General features: G+C 37.3%; 1 protein-coding gene across 2 annotated transcripts in view; it reads left to right on the plus strand.

Annotated features, from left to right (window-relative positions):
* The window catches only part of GPSM1 (G protein signaling modulator 1), a 2081362-nt gene that overhangs the window by 907725 nt on the left and 1157400 nt on the right, over nucleotides 1-16237 (plus strand). For both annotated transcript variants that reach the window (XM_044058046.1, XM_044058047.1), the window contains exon 6: nucleotides 4919-5034. In XM_044058046.1, the coding sequence (XP_043913981.1) occupies nucleotides 4919-5034 (116 nt within the window). The remainder of the gene's footprint in view (nucleotides 1-4918; nucleotides 5035-16237) is intronic.

A 16237-nucleotide genomic window follows, 5' to 3' on the forward strand; every position in this document is an offset into this window, starting at 1 on the left:
AATCCGACACCTCATCTCCTTCATACATCCCTACAGCAGAGTCACTAAGAGACAATTCAATTCAAATCTATTATACCAAACCACTGTACTAGTAAAAATGTTTAGTGTTAGGTAACCCATAGTTAGGCAAACAGATTCCCCATGAGGCTCAACAATGATAGGGTAGCTGCGACTTCTTTTTCAGGATCCTGGATCTTTGACATCACAAGTGCACTGCAGACCTTTTCACCTGAGAAATATGACCACATAGTGATGGTCAATGTGAGAGAGAATGGCATAGAATACAAAACCCTGAGAAGCATGCATAGCGACATATTGGAACTCTCCATACATGCAGTAAATTGAGGTAAGACACTAGTCCTGAGTCCCTCCTTCTTCAAGAATAATGCTTGGGTAAAAGAAGAGTGAATTGGTTTGCAGTAATTGGCTAAATAGTTGATGTCATTCCAGGGGGGTGTCAGCATGGGATGAGATGCTTCACAAAAGATCACCTGCACTTCTCATTTCAAGCCTTCTGTGTAGTAACTAGAGCTTTTGCTGCCCCCATGAGGCCTTTTAAGACAGAAAGCAAGTAATGGATATTCCATTGTAATTTATTTATTATTTATTTATTTATTTAACTTTTGTTTACCGGGAAAGACCAACTGGGACGGAACCCATTTTCAGTGGAGGCCTGGGTAGAAATGCTCCAGATGCATGTCTTTGGAATGTATGAAAAAAACAGAGCACCCAGAGGAAACGCACATAAATACAAGGAGGGCATTCAGACTCCACACAGAAGGCACCCCAACCGACAATTGAACCAGAGAGCCCCTTGCTGTGAGGTGACTATGCTAACTGCTGCACCACTGCACCGCCTGCGTAACAAAACACATCAAACCCAAAACTAGGTCACATTAAAGTGGCTCTCAGTGCAAGAAGTCTAAACTATAAGTTACCCAATCTTGAGGTGTTCTGCTTTTGGTATCTATTCCTGTTTGTGTAATTACTGAGACGTGGTTTAAATGTAAAGAAAGCACTCCTTCCATACCTGGGATTTGTACCTACCATACCCTCAGACCCAAGTGAAACCTGAAGGTAACTACTGTGGTATCTCTTTATTTGTTAAGGACCATATCACTTCCAGACAGATTCCAGGAGACCCATAAACAGAGCTCATAGAACTCTACATCACCATAAACAAGACAAATTATCAGCTTATAGTCTGTTATAAGACTCCCTCCATTTCCCTGGATAATCGTGCAAGATTCTAAATGTATTTGAAGAATTATGTGTGATCAAGAACTCTATTATATTGGGAAACTTCAAATACTACCTAATAATTTGGAGTGCTTATCCCACTATTGTAGGGTATACCCAGAAGCTCTTAGATTTAATAAACAAAACCTAGTGGATCAAAACTCACTAGCGAACATAATATTCTTGATCTGGTTCTTACAGCCACTTTATGCACTCTTCCCGTGGTATGTCTTTTCTGAGTTAAGTGGAATCATAAACTAGTAAATTTTGTCTTTAAAATCTCCAATTCCCTTGCAATTAATATCTCAAAATTTAAGGATTTAAAACATAATCTCAGTGAATTCTATGATGAGGTTTCAAAATTAACTAATGACATCATCATTTCTGATGATGGCACAGCGGGTAGTTTCATAAAGGAGTCATATATGTTCATTTAGATAAGTGTATAGAGTTGGTGGTCCAAAACAGAACAAAATGTAGTATTAAATTCACAAGTAAGCCTCCTTGGTGGTTCTGTAACATAAACTTTTCAAAAAAAAAAAATCCTTAAATTATATAGCAAATCCACAAACCTTCATATCGAATAATATTAGAAATGTTGTTGAAAACTTACTCTTATGTCTACTAAAGCAGCCCATGAAGGTAGAATAGTATCTGAAGCATAATTATAAATCCTTCTTTAGCTTTTTTAGGAAACTAAGGAATAACAGCAAACATTGTTCTGAACATATTCAAAATGGCACCACCAATACAGACCCAGGTGATATTGGTGTCATACTAGCAAACGATTTCTGTGCTCATTTTACCCCCTAGTAAATACTTTCTAAAGTCCACATATCCCTTAAACCTCCTATTATGACAAAGCAACATGTACTGAAGGTGTTTTCTATGACCAAAAATACTTCTTCTTTGAAGCATGGCAGTATAGCTTTTTTGTTTATTACTATACGTGCCCTGGAATGTTTTAACCTAAGTTTAGCTACAGGCTTTGTCCATGAGGTTTGGTGGACCACAGCGGTGATGTCACCACCCAAGGGATGCCCTACCACTGTCCTTCGGAATTGTAGACCCATTAGCCTGAACACACTCATCTGCAAATTAATGAAAGATATTATAATTGACATTCTAGACTATAATATCAAAACTCTCATTCAACTCCACACCTAGCAGTTTGGGTTTGTCAGGGGAAGGTCCTTCTTAATAAATTTGGTTAACTTCTTTGAGAGGGTTACACAAGCTGTCGGCATGCTGTTCACATAGTGTAACTCAGCCTGGCTAAGTTATTTGCCACTATATCCCATGCCGACATTGTAAGTAAGCTTAAGGCTTTAAAAATACATTCCTAAGTTGGATAGCAAACGGGCTAAAATTCAGAACCAGCACAGTGCAAACTCATCAGAAAGTATGAAAATGACCATTGAAGTCCCTCAGGGCTCAGTACTGAAACTCCTTTTTTTTCAGCATTTTCTTTTCTGATTTTCAGGCTGAAAACCAAGACCTCTGGTTAACTAAGTCTGCAGATGACTGCAAACTGGGAATTATTGTCACATCCCACTCTTATGCATTAACCCTTCAGCAAGAGCTACTGAAAATGGGTGCTGATGCAAAAAAAAAGTGCTGTATTGTTACGTTTTGTAGGCAACCCCCCCAGCATACAGCACAGACAATATCCCATTTCAAAATGTAAATGTTGTTAAGGATCCTTGGATCATGTGTTCATAATTCTCTCTCTGTCTGTCATCATGTGACAACAGTAGTCAGAAAATTCTTCTACTAAGCAAAGCTAATTGCTAAGAGAATATCATCCAGATCTAATGATGTAATTGTCCCCTAATAGTCAGCATTGATTAGGCCAATTATTGAGTGCAATGTCTACTTTTGAGCTATACCTCACTAAACATATCAGACAACTTGAAAGAGCCCAGTGGTTCCTAAGTAAGACATTCACAGGGTTAAAGATCCAGAGCAACCATGAGAGACTGGAAGCACTGTTCCTTTATTCAATATCTTACAGACACTTGAGGGGAGATATGTGCCTTATCTTCTGTGCCAATACGGCTCCAGTGGTCCTGGATATCTTGCTTCTCTACAGGTCTAGTAGTTCCATGAATACCAGAATAAGAGACCTAAATATTCACTAGAAGATAAAATGTATTGGAGAGAGAGATTAACCATACAGCACCTCCCCAACCACTAGAACAGACTGCTCCCTCCAGACTAAGACGTGTGATAAGCTATCACTCTTCAAACAGGGCCTGGGTAATTAGATAGGTACCCACAAATTTACCCCTTGGCTGATACCTCATAGAGAAAGGGAGTATGACCTAAGGGTGGGGACTGTCAAGGTGTAAATGATTACAAGACTACATTCCCTTGAAATTCCTATGACTTCTATGAATTCCAGACCGTGACAGAGTAGTTTTCAAATAATACTCCCTCTGTTGTCTCTTACTATATAACCTGGTGTGACATATCAGGTACATATTTCCAACTCGTATACCTCTTAATACAGCTGCCATGACTTCCTGCTCTTGGAGTAAGTTTTCTGGTATAGGCACTAGTAGCAAAGGACAATTATCTATAACAGAATTCCATTAGAGAGAAAAGTATGTCAAATACTCAGTACATTCTTAATCTCTGATTCTGGTTTATATGGTAACTGATTGTGATAATGCACTAAGAACAAGTTAGGACTACGTCAACTAATTCTGAAACAAGTAGGGAAAGTCACTAATGAGAATGTCCAGAAAAAAAAAACAGAAAATGGGTTCAGATATTCCAGCATCTGCGATGAAAAGAATAAGCCTCTAATGATGCATATAACAATCACTTTAGTGTTTATAGAAACATATCTGCCTTAGTTTCACTTCTTTCAACTACCATCAATAGGCTTGTCTTTGGTTATTTTTCATCTTATTCTGTTATCAGCAATTATTTGTCTGCATTCTTTATTCATAACTGCTAGGACAAGGTTTACTCCCTTTACACCTTCACACGCTCTCAAGTTGTTTTGGAAAAAAACACTCGGGCAGAGGCTATGGCTAATAACAAAATAATAATATGCAAATCAATAGAAGAGTGTGAAGATTCAGGCAATGCATTACAAACAGATGTCTTGCTTTGTGTAGTAAAATATTGCCATGTGTAGTGAGGAGATCATTTTTTCCCTCTCATACTGCTTTATTTTAGCTCCTTAGTATTTTTTGTAAGTTGCTTGTTCCTTTCTAGAAGGAGGTTTAAAGCTGCAGTATATACCCACAACATCAGATGTTACTAGTTTGAGTTCACTGGCAGCACTTATGAATTAGTCTATGCATGGATTAACCTGTTACCACAGGTGCTATTTAGCATTTCCATATCAGCTCTACACCCAGTGTCCAAGTCGAGCAGGTAAACCTAAATTATCAGCATGCTGAAGTGGTCACATTTATGTATAATTGCTGGACCTACCTGAGTACTTGTACTGTATAATATTACACATTAGAGAGAGAGGAATATTTTTTCATATTGCTGTATATATTCATCACCTGAATTCCTCTTATAGAACAGGGTTGATAAACTGTAAATTAGCGGATAGTTTGCAATTTACAAAATAAATGCATGCACAGAACTTAATGTGTACTTTATGTGGGCATTACAGCTAAAATTTATTTCATTTTTCATATCTTCTGTCTTCCAGCGTCTTGCAATAGCAAAAGAATTTGGAGATAAAGCTGCTGAAAGAAGAGCATATAGTAATTTGGGAAATGCACATATACTGTTGGGAAAGTTTGATGTAGCAGCTGAATATTACAAGTAAGTTATTTTAAACTATTCTTGTATATTATGTAAAATAGTAATAACAGCAAAATAAATAAAAGCATTGTTTATAAACCTTTTACCATCATTGACAACTCTGAGATTTAACTTTGCACCTTACTCCTTTTAATTAATGCTTCGTGTTTTAGCCAGAAATAAAATGTCCTTTGTGGTACCTTTTGTAGCAACTCCTATGACTGAGTACACTTGTTTCTGTGTCCCTTTGATCTTAGGTATTAAATTATCAAAAGGGCGCAGTTGTAAAAGAAAATATATTACTTGATGTCTAAAGAAGGACTAAGGGTACAGAACTGCTCTCCGCCATACCCTTATGCAGCAACATACACCCCAGTCCAGGACCCACTACACTCAACAACTCTGCTGCACTCACTCATCAACAGAGATTCCCACAAGTCATTGTATATAGTAACCCTAAATCTCCAAAGTATTCATAATAAAATTTCAGACTTTCACACAGGGATTGCTCACCAGCAACCAGACATTATTGCCACCACTAAGACCTGGCTAAAACCCAATATTAAAGACATTGAATTTCTCTCCCCCCAGATTTTCAAACTATAAGATTACACATGGCCCGTAAAAAAGGAAGTAGTGTTGCCCTTCTGTTTACTGACACCTACAATTTAGTTCCATTTACTAACCCTACACCACTGTTCTCTAAAGCAGAAATACTCATAACTTTCTTAAATATGAATAAGAGCAAAAAACTTTGTATCGTAGTTCTCTACATACCCATATTGGAAAATATCCTAGCCTGGATTTCTTCCAGTATTAAAAAATGAAACTATCATACTAGGTGACATAAATATTGACTAGCTAGAGCTCAACTCCAACCACCCACCCTCAAATATTAAGCTTTTCAACTTTACCCAGTTCATTGATTCCCCAACCAGACCTAACAAAGACAATGACAACAGATCCATTTCAGACTGGGTTCTGGTCACAAACCCCAACAACATATCCTCAGCCAGAACACTCCCTAAACACCCTCAGTGACCATCTCCAAGCCTTTATAAACCATGCTTCCCCTTCCAGTCAAAGTTAACATCAGTATAAACAAACAAGGAGGTTGACCTCATTCAACCCTGTAACATTCAACAATATTCTAAAATTAACAGATTGGCATTTGCTAAAAACCCACCCTCTTGATAAAGTTGTTGATTACTTCAACACTACCTTCATGAATACACTAAATAGCCTTGCACCTCTACATGTACAGAGGATCAAAAATAGCCATGCCCCCTAGCTATTCAAGCCTACTCAACTTCTCATGAGTGTCAGAGACAAAATATTGAAGTTATGGCAAGCACCCAGAAACACCCAGGCATACTAAAATTCAAGCAACTTCACAACCAGGTAAAGAATCTAGTCAGTAAAGATAAAAAAGAACATTACCTAAAACTGCAGTCTAACCATGAGCAGAACCCACAGAAATTTTGGAATTCTGTTGCATCTCTACTTAACCAAGGCAAAAAAAAACAAACAAAAAAAAATCTCTGCCCTCACCCAGACAAATTTCCAGAAGAAATAGCCTCTCTTTTTGATACTTTCTTTATCAAATCCATTGCCAACATCACAGCAACATTTTCTCAAACAAATTACTCCACTTGCCACACATCCCCATCTAAATCACCCACTTACTCCCCCTGCACTCCTAACACCCGACATTTGTATAACCCCAATACCCACTCCACTTCCACTTTTACTCTAAAGCCCATCTCAATCTCAGCTGTAAAAAGACTACTACTAAAGCTAAAACCTTGCTCTAATGTCCCTGATGACATACTCTCAGAATAGCTTAACATTGCTGCTGACAATCATCAATTATCCCATAATCATACTTCTCAATAGATCCATCCTTGAGTCCTGTGTTCTCAAAACCTGGAAAAAAGGGTTTCATTTTCCCTCTCCATAACGGTGACAATAATATTGACATCACTAATGTCTGACCCATTGCAATTATTTTTCCTATCTCCAAAATCTTAGAAAAATGTATCAGTATTCAACTTCCCATCTGTCTTCTTCACAGCCAGATACTTTCACCCTCTCAACATAGCTTCAGACATGGCCATTGTACTGTAGCTGCTCTTCTTTCCTTCATGGATACAGCCAACAGAGCTCATGATACTGGCAAAATTGTTCTACCCTCTTCCTTGACCTATCAAAAGCATTCAACACTACTTCTCACCCTTTACTTATCACCCAGTTTTCTAAGATCACTCTTTCCTCCCCAGACAAAACTGGATTCTCCAGTTACATAACTGAAAGACAACAGAGTGTCAGATGGCAAAACTCCATCTCTCCTTTTCTCAACACCCCTACAGGAGTTCCCCAAGGCTCCATACTTGGACCACTCCTATTTAGCATTTTCATAAACAATTTCCCCTCATCTCTGTCTTAATGATCTGTTATGCAGTACTCAGCTGACTCTGCTACTGTCTGGTCTGCCAACTCCATCTCTGATCTACTTCAACTAACTCAAAAGGCCTTCTTATGTACTGAACCCTGGATGCACAACACCCACCTAGCACTGAACCCAGATAAAACCAAAATCATACTATTCACCCCTAAGAAAACCCCCTTAAATAAAACCAAGTTCACCATCTTTTCTCATAATAAGACTATAATTTAAGTCATTAACCACCCAAAGCTCCTTGGAATCAGTATCAACAAACATATGAAATTTCACCTGCATGTACAACACAACATTCACAAAACACATCATAAACTTGGAATCCTCTCTAGACATAATCACTTCCTAAGCCCATACACATAACTAACCCTAGCCATAACTTACCTATTGTCACTCATCTATAGTGCCTCTCTACTTGCCAACATCCAAAGCTCTTCAAAGTCCAAACTTGAGACATGCTACAATAAAATTGCCAAATTTGCAGTTAATTCTAAATACTCCACCCATCACTGCATTGCTCTTAAGTCACTGAAATGGCTAGAACTACAAAACTATCTCACCTATTTGCAATTAACCATAGCTCACAAAATGCTCTTTAAACCCCTAGATTGTCCTACCATGAATTCTATATTTAGCTAGTACCTCCCAAACAGGCCCCTTAGATCAGGGGATTAGAAGCTTTAGCAGGATTACAAACTTAACCTCCCACACGGCCAACTTCTTTATTCATGCTCGATAGTCAAAAATTGGAATGTTCTGCCTCTGTCAATTAGAACAACTCAAAATTCTACATCTTGCAAAACTTCCCTCTACAACCACTTATCCTTAAGTTGGAATTGTACTTTCACCAAGCCCCCCCCCAGAATATGTATGCTATGCTATTTGTTATTGACCTTATTTTATGTGGTGAGAAAATACTACTGTAGAAAGAGATTATAGAGAATTTACACAATGTAAATCTTTACTTTATACTGATTGTTCAGATTTTACTACTTTACATTTCTCTTACATTTCTTTCTCTGTATTTTATTCATAGTATTCTTTGCAATTCAAATCTTTGTAATTTGAACTGTTAAATTCATGTATTGTGGAGCTTTTCTCCTTGGGCCTCCACTGAAAATGGGTTCTCTAAGGCCTAGTGGACTTTCCCAGTAAACAAAATGCAGACAAACAAACAAATAAACAAATTGTACTGGGCAAACTGCTGGTTTACTATTGAGAAATTGCTTTTTACTTGGCAAAGGACAAGTACAACCCCTTTGATCCATCTTTGAACACCCTAATTATTTTGTACAACATATATCCACTCCTAAATGCACTTTAGCTGTTCTGTAGAAGACTGATAAATAACCAGAATGTCAGTACTAATGTGAATGATGCTAAACCAGGCTTCAGCTGCCACTTACAGATGTACCCATGAAGCTAAGCACTGTCCATTACAAGGCGATGCTTATTCCAGCAAATATGTGCTTTCTAAAAGAATGGTCACTTGAGCTAACTAGACTCTTGAATTGACATTTAGGATCTTAAAATTCAATAAATGGATCTGAATTCTGTGGTTAGATTGTTAAATAGGTTAACTGAGAACAAAAAATTATTTTAGACTGCATAGTTAGTTTAATACTGATAAAAGCCAGAGGTTCAGTGAGCTTCTTGTTCATAGTTTACAGTTTAAGGAGGATGGACTTAATGTCATACCACAGAGGTGATGTATTCTTGTTTGGATGGAGGTATTTGTGGGTAGCTTTAAACACACAAACCTCTTCTCCTTCCTAATAGTCTGTCTGTCTGATTTTTACTTTGCAGAGGACATGCATGAACCCTGGATCCTTCTGTACACACAAGCAGTTTACTATGATATAAATATAGAACATGCCAGGCACATACATAAAAAAAAAAATTAAGCAGGCTAATCGACCAAGTTTGGTCATACATTAACACCTGGCTGTTCATATTTAAATTCAAGTTTGTTGGGATCAATTTTTTTATCCCCAAAATGTGAATTGGTTGAGTAAGTGAATGGTTTGTGTTAAACCTGGGGGAAGGGTGGATTCCAGGCATACTGTCAGCTCTCTTTCAGGCCATCATTTTTGACTTTTGACTTTTTCCTCTTTGAGATGTTGTAATTTTCAGAATGGTTTATCCCCAGCTTTTGCTACCTGCCATTTAAACTAGAAGCAGAATATGTGTTTATTTCTAGTGATGAATAACCTCAGATTTTCTCTGGATTAATTGCCTTTTCTCTACTGGGTCTGTAAGCTTAGATGGCCACAAAATAAATCTGATAATATGCACTTCAGATGGTAAACAGCGCACAGTTTTTCCTTTGTCAAGTTAATTTAACTGTCTATTTTTAAATTTCTTTACATCACAGTAAACAATATAGTTACTATTGCACAGTTAATGCCTCACACTAAAATTAATTCAAGTAATTGGAAAAATATCGAGCTGGCACCTCGGCGTTCATGAAAATCTACTGCCAATCATTAGCGGACCGGAGTTCCGCTGTGGCGACCCCTAACCGGGAAAAGCCGAAAGACAACAACAACAGCAACAACATTAAATTTATCAACAAGGGAAAAACACGGTCCTAAATTGTCAGAAATGCCTATAAGATATTTCCAATTAAACATATAAATTGATTAATTATAGATCCATGAAAATATTATATAGGTTTATATGGAATAAAAGTCACATCCACAGAATATGACATTTGCTGAACAATTGCATTACGTAATTCAGGAGTATACCTACAGTAATGGGGGAATATTATGCCCCAGAACTTTCTAACCTAATCCTTGGAAAAGATATCTGTCTTTCAGTGGTCAAGTGTAGCTGGTGCGAAATGCAATATAGATGAAGAATTTCACTTGTCTATGATGGTCCATTATTAAACAAGGCTAAATTCATTAACAACAATTTCTTGTAGCAGACAATCCATTGTATCACTGATAAGTGCAATACCTTGAACTCAGAAAACCTATGAGCTATTCCCGATGGACAGTAGTATAAAGTCTACAGGTTTTATTGCCATAACTTGTGCCATTTATTATTTATTTATTTTATTTATTTTGACATTTGTTGACCAGGTTAGTCTGACTGGGTGGATGCCCTTTTTCAGCAGAGACTTGAGGAGAAAAGCTCCATAAGTATGCATGCATAATAAAAATCAGAGCAATACCACAGATCACAATACAATTACAATCTATACAAATTATAATAAAATTATTCATACAGTTATAGCAGAATGAAGGGATCATTTTACATTCTGAAGGATTCAGATAATACATAAGGGTCGATAGTAGACTTCAAAACAGAAACATCACATAAATTTAGAGTAGAATAAAAGGTATTTTAGGCATTTTGAATGGTTCAAATAAAACATATGAGTAAATAGATACCTTCCATACAGAGACTACAATTAGTGTGAAGGTATGAAAACAAGATCAACATGGAATATGAGAAAACATCAGAATTGGAGGAGAAAGACAATATGACCTATTTTGTGGACAAATTGATGGGAGGTCTAAAAAGAAAATCAGGCATGGAGAAGAGAGGAGGTAGATTAGGTTGGGTCAGTACATGAACAGGTCCAGAAGTTTAATATAGAGTCTTTAAGTGTTTTTTTGTTAATGAATAGTGTCAGGAATCATTCTAACGTGTAGGGGCAGTTTATTCCAGGCTTTGGTTACTAAGTGATTATAGAGAAGTTTGCCAATGTTTTTATTGGGTTTATATATCTCAAGGAGGTATTGATCAGAGCTGCATAGAGTCCATGTAGGAGTATAGAGGGAGAGAAGTGTAGCCAGAGCTGGACAAGAATTGGGTCAATTAAGGATACTATGAACTAGGTGTAGTTGAGACAGAAGAAGTTGTTGCAATTCAGGCCACTTGAAGTTTTTTTAGGGATAGGCAATGGTGTGAGCGATAAGGTTTATTCGATGTGAATCAAGCAATTTTATTATAGGTAAGTTCCAGTTTATTCAAGCGATTAGCTTGTAAGTTAGTGAAAATTGGGGTGGCGTATAAGAGGTTGGGTAAGAGATATGCCTATGGGAGAGTAAGTTTAGATTCGTCTGAAGAATTTTTTGTGTCTATAAAGGAGGCCAAGTTTTTGATGTTTTTTTTAATGTAGTGGTGTATATGTAAATAAAATTTTAATTGGTCATCTATTATTACTCGTAGTAATTTAGTGTGGCTTTCTACCTTGATAGTTGTGTTGTTGAGGGAAGAGATGAAGGTATGTTTTAGGTGTTGTAGAGATTTTGGAAGGAAGAGGAGATGTTTTTTTGGGGGGGGGGGTAAGGAGGAGCTGGTTGGAAGTTAGCCATTTTTCTACAGAGTGAAGAGATTCTTGAGTGAGGGTGAGGAGATTAGAGGGATTGTCAAAGTAAGAAATAATTGTAGAGTCATCCACATACTGAATTAAGGAAGAGTGTGGGCAGGATGTGAGTAAGTTGTAAGTGAAAATGTTGAACTGAAGGGGTCCAAGAATGGAGCCTTGGGGAACCCCGGTGTGAATAGGAAGGAAGGGGAGAATGCAGAGAGCTACTTAACAGATTGATGTCTGTTGAGAAGTAGCTTGCAAACCAACATAGAATAGAGTTAGACAGATTAAGGTTAGAAAGTTTAGACAGAAGAAGGTTGTGGGATACAGTGTCAAAGGCCTTTGAGAGGTCAAGGACTAGACAGGAGCCAAGTTTATTGTTGCCTCTGGCATATTTACAAATGTGTGTGCTTTTTCATAAAATTAACTCCAGCATCTATTTAAGGCCAGGTACCTGAAAACATAGTTTATAAATAGCCTCATACGTTTGTCAGACTTATGACCTATTTGAATTCAAGAAACTTGACTGACTACTGTAACCCCCTCACCAGAGATATTTTTCTGCCTTCCATACATATAGCAAGATTATTTTTGAAAGACATTAATGATTGACTTTTCCTGATAGTACCTGAAAACATAGTTTATAAATAGCCTCATACATTTGTCAGACTTGTGACCTATTTGAATTCAAGAAACTTGACTGACTACTGTAACCCCTTCACCAGAGATATTTTTCTGCCTTCCATACATATAGCAAGATTATTTTTAAAAGACATTAATGATTGACTTTTCCTGATAGCAAGGCATATTCCATATTGTTGCAAGATGCTGGGCCAGATTCAATAAAGCCTACACTATGTGTACACAATATGTATTCAAAATATCTCTTAAGAAACACCTAAAAATGCATTGGCTTTGTCCCTGTACAAACCCTCACTCAAACATCAACTATCAATGAAAACTTTATTACAGGAAAGAGTAACTGTTTAGAAAACTGTGTATATGTCTCTCACCTACTCGAAAGTATTAAAGTAAGGATGATATCTTGTCTCAACCATGTATGTTAAACACTATAAATGTATGTGATTTTGCTTATCAGTTGTAATCTCTATTTCCTATTCAGTTAATAATTTCCAACTATTTCCTGTGTGTATTTTAGAAAATCTAGAACGTGTGTATATATTGTTGAACAAATGTCCATTTTGTAATAATTCACTGCATTTGTACTTGTGAAGATTGGGTGAAGATAGATGAAGGCTGCCAGCCTAGCCAGATAGAATTTTGGAGATAATTATGTCATCGGTAAATATTAATGTAAATTACAGGCTTGTTGTCTTAAATGGTAAAATAGTGTTACACGTGGAACTGGAAAAAATGTAACAACAGTGCACTCTACTGACCCAAGTAAAGCATGTTGTGACCGTTTGATGTTAGGACTCAGAGCCAGTGAGTCTAGAGTGGGGCATTCTGCCTATTGTTTTATGGCTAGAGTTAATGGCCAGTGTTTGCATGCATCAATGTCCTTTATTGCTCTGGTTTCTGCCCAGAGGTGAAGAATGCAAATGTAGTTTCTGTTAGCCTGGGAACACAGGGAAGTGTGAAGAATGATGCAATATGAACCAAGAATGTGATTTTAAAAACAGAGAGAATCAGAGAGCATTAAGCATTTTTGTCTTGACCATCCAACTTGTTAGCACTGTCTTACTCAATATGTAAGTTTATCTTCAACTTGTGTTTTCTCTTAGAAATAGCTAGAAACTAGAAAGATTAGACTGTGTTTTTCTGTGATGTCAGAACTGTACTACTGAATTATTTTAAGTATTTTTCTGTGGTTTCCGAACTCTTGACTAGCACTGTGTAGTAAAAAGTATTGTCTTGTGTTTTGACTATATGTTGTTAAATATTTTTAAACCCTTTCAACTGTGGCTGTTTTTGTAGAGATAATTTAAGCTTTTTAGAGTACTTGCATGCCTTTGGTTAAATTGTACAAAGCCACTCCAATAGCTTTAGCCCTAGGCTATACTACCAATTGGGTAATAATATTGCACAGTAGTAATTGGACACCCTTTTAAGGGCCTTTGAGTAGCTGATAAATATTAGTGGGTGGTGGCAGCTGGTACTACCGTATAGTCTTCGGAAAAAGGGACACAGCTGGCGAACCTGTGCCAACCTTCCCCAGGAGTGTCTGTGTGGTTGTATAAACTCTTCTCAAAGTGTGTGTGTGTGTGTGTGTGTGTGTGTGTGTGTGTGTGTGTGTGTGTGTGTGTGTGTGTATGTCAGCTACTTGGGCAGGGACACACACTGGTTGGACAGAGAGGGTGCTGGAGGTTTTAGCTTGCCCATTAGGTTGAGATCTGGACCCTATAGCTGTGCCAGTGGGGAGTCTTATTGGGGACTTGGAGAACAAGGGAGCGACCAGCCCCTGACTGACTGTGATATCTGTGCTGTTAAGGGAAATTGCACTTTACTGTGTGTATTTGTTATCCTTTCCTCCTATATGAGATGCCCCTCACTGGTGTTAGTGGTGAGGATTGAGGCTCCTTGACTGCTGGGACAGGGCACGGGCATCACAATACTTGTTATGTATGTCTGGAGCTTTTCTCCCCAGGCCTCCCCTGAAAATGGACCTATATCCAGTTGGATTTTCCCTGTTAACAAATGTAAAATTAAAAAATAAAATAAATATTCAGTAAAATTCTTACCATATTTTTTGTGCTTTCTAGTCAGTCAGAAAGATTACATTAAGTGTACATGTAGTGTACACTTTGTAGTAACCTGATGAATCCCTGTCAATATTTAGAGCTGCAAAAATATCAGTAGGAAAACTAAAATTAGGAGGAAGAAGGTGCGTGTTATGTCTTTGTTGTCTGTTCACTCAGGACAGTGTACACTTAGTGTAGGCTTTATTGAATCCGGCCTGCTGTGTGATGTATCTGTCATTTTTTGTTTTATTGATTTTTTTAGTATTTTTATGCATTTGATAACTGGGTAAGCCCATTGGACATAATTGTCCGATTGTCCCTTTTCAAGGGCAGCCCAGGAACACTGATCAGGTGATTCATTCTGAGTCATACAGTGGTTGAAAGGATGATGAAAGAAGCAAACCCTGTACCCTTGAATTGATAGAACAGCTAGTTAACAACTCAACAACATCCTCTGCGTTAACTGACAGACAGTATTAGGTTCTGTAACATAATGTAGTTCCCTCAGCAGTGTGTTCAAGTCATAGAATTTCAAATAACACTGACTCAGACATTGCTTTATCGACCAGGCAGAGGTTATCTCTAAATAACCCATCAAAACAGAATATAATAAAAGTTTCTGAAGCCTGTGGTATGAATCATATTTTAAACCTAAGTTATGAACAATAAATTTTGCGTACATGATAGAGATATTCATTAATTCTGAACTTAAGTGTAATCTGAAAAACACTGCAGACATTTGGGGAAGAAAGAGAACCAAATATACAGATCTATTATATTTGATATAGTGATTTCATTATATTTTACCAACTATTTGAGGTAAACCTATGACAGAAAAATAAAGATAAAAAAAAAAAAAAAAAGAGAGAGAAGATGTTTATGAGACATGATTCATAAGAGATGCAAGCATCAATCTGCTCACCAGTCCACAGGACATCAAATGCAGATGGAAGGAGTAATTCCAGCAGCTTTCGAATGAAGAAAACCCCACAGAAGCTGTACTGCTCCAGACGTAGACTACAACGAAACATGAAGAAGTAACTACATCTGTATGTTAATTACTCTTTTTTTATCATTTCAATTGCATTTGTAGCATTATGATGTGTAAAGGGACTTCTTCCATGTAAGGAACTGTATACCTCAACATTTTGTAATTATTTGCCATCAATATGCTATCTTGAATGTTTGTAAACTGCTGAGATGTCTGTAAGTAGTACTCTATGTATAGTTTGTATGTTAACAATATATCTCTAACTGGAGCTTTTCTCCCCAGGCTTCCGGTGAAAAATGACCTGTTTCCAGTTGGATTTTTCCCAGTAAACAAATGTAAAATAAAATAAATAAAATATGAAGAGGAACCCACCCTAAATTAAGTAAGAACAGCACTAAGGAAAATGAAATCAGGGAAAGCAGCAGGGTTAGATGAGGCTACAGCAGATATAATTAAGATGTTGTGTCAGGGGAGAAATGGCTCTTGAGGGTACTCATAGCAGTAAGGAGAACATGTTATGACAGATGAATGTAGAATAAGCACCCTAGTGCCAGTGTACAAGAATAAAGGGCACACATACATCTTTGGGCATTGTAGAAGTATGAGACTCCTGCCACACTGTATGAATGTGCAGGAGAGTGATAAATGAATATGCAGAGATGTAGAAAGTAAGATGTGAGATGAGCAGTTCAGATTCAGATCTTGATGGTGCACAACTGAACCAGTGTTTGCAGTAAGACAGATAG

This window comes from Protopterus annectens, chromosome 16.part0 (assembly GCF_019279795.1).
Source record: "Protopterus annectens isolate FY-2018-M chromosome 16.part0, PAN1.0, whole genome shotgun sequence".
NCBI lineage: Eukaryota > Metazoa > Chordata > Ceratodontiformes > Protopteridae > Protopterus > Protopterus annectens.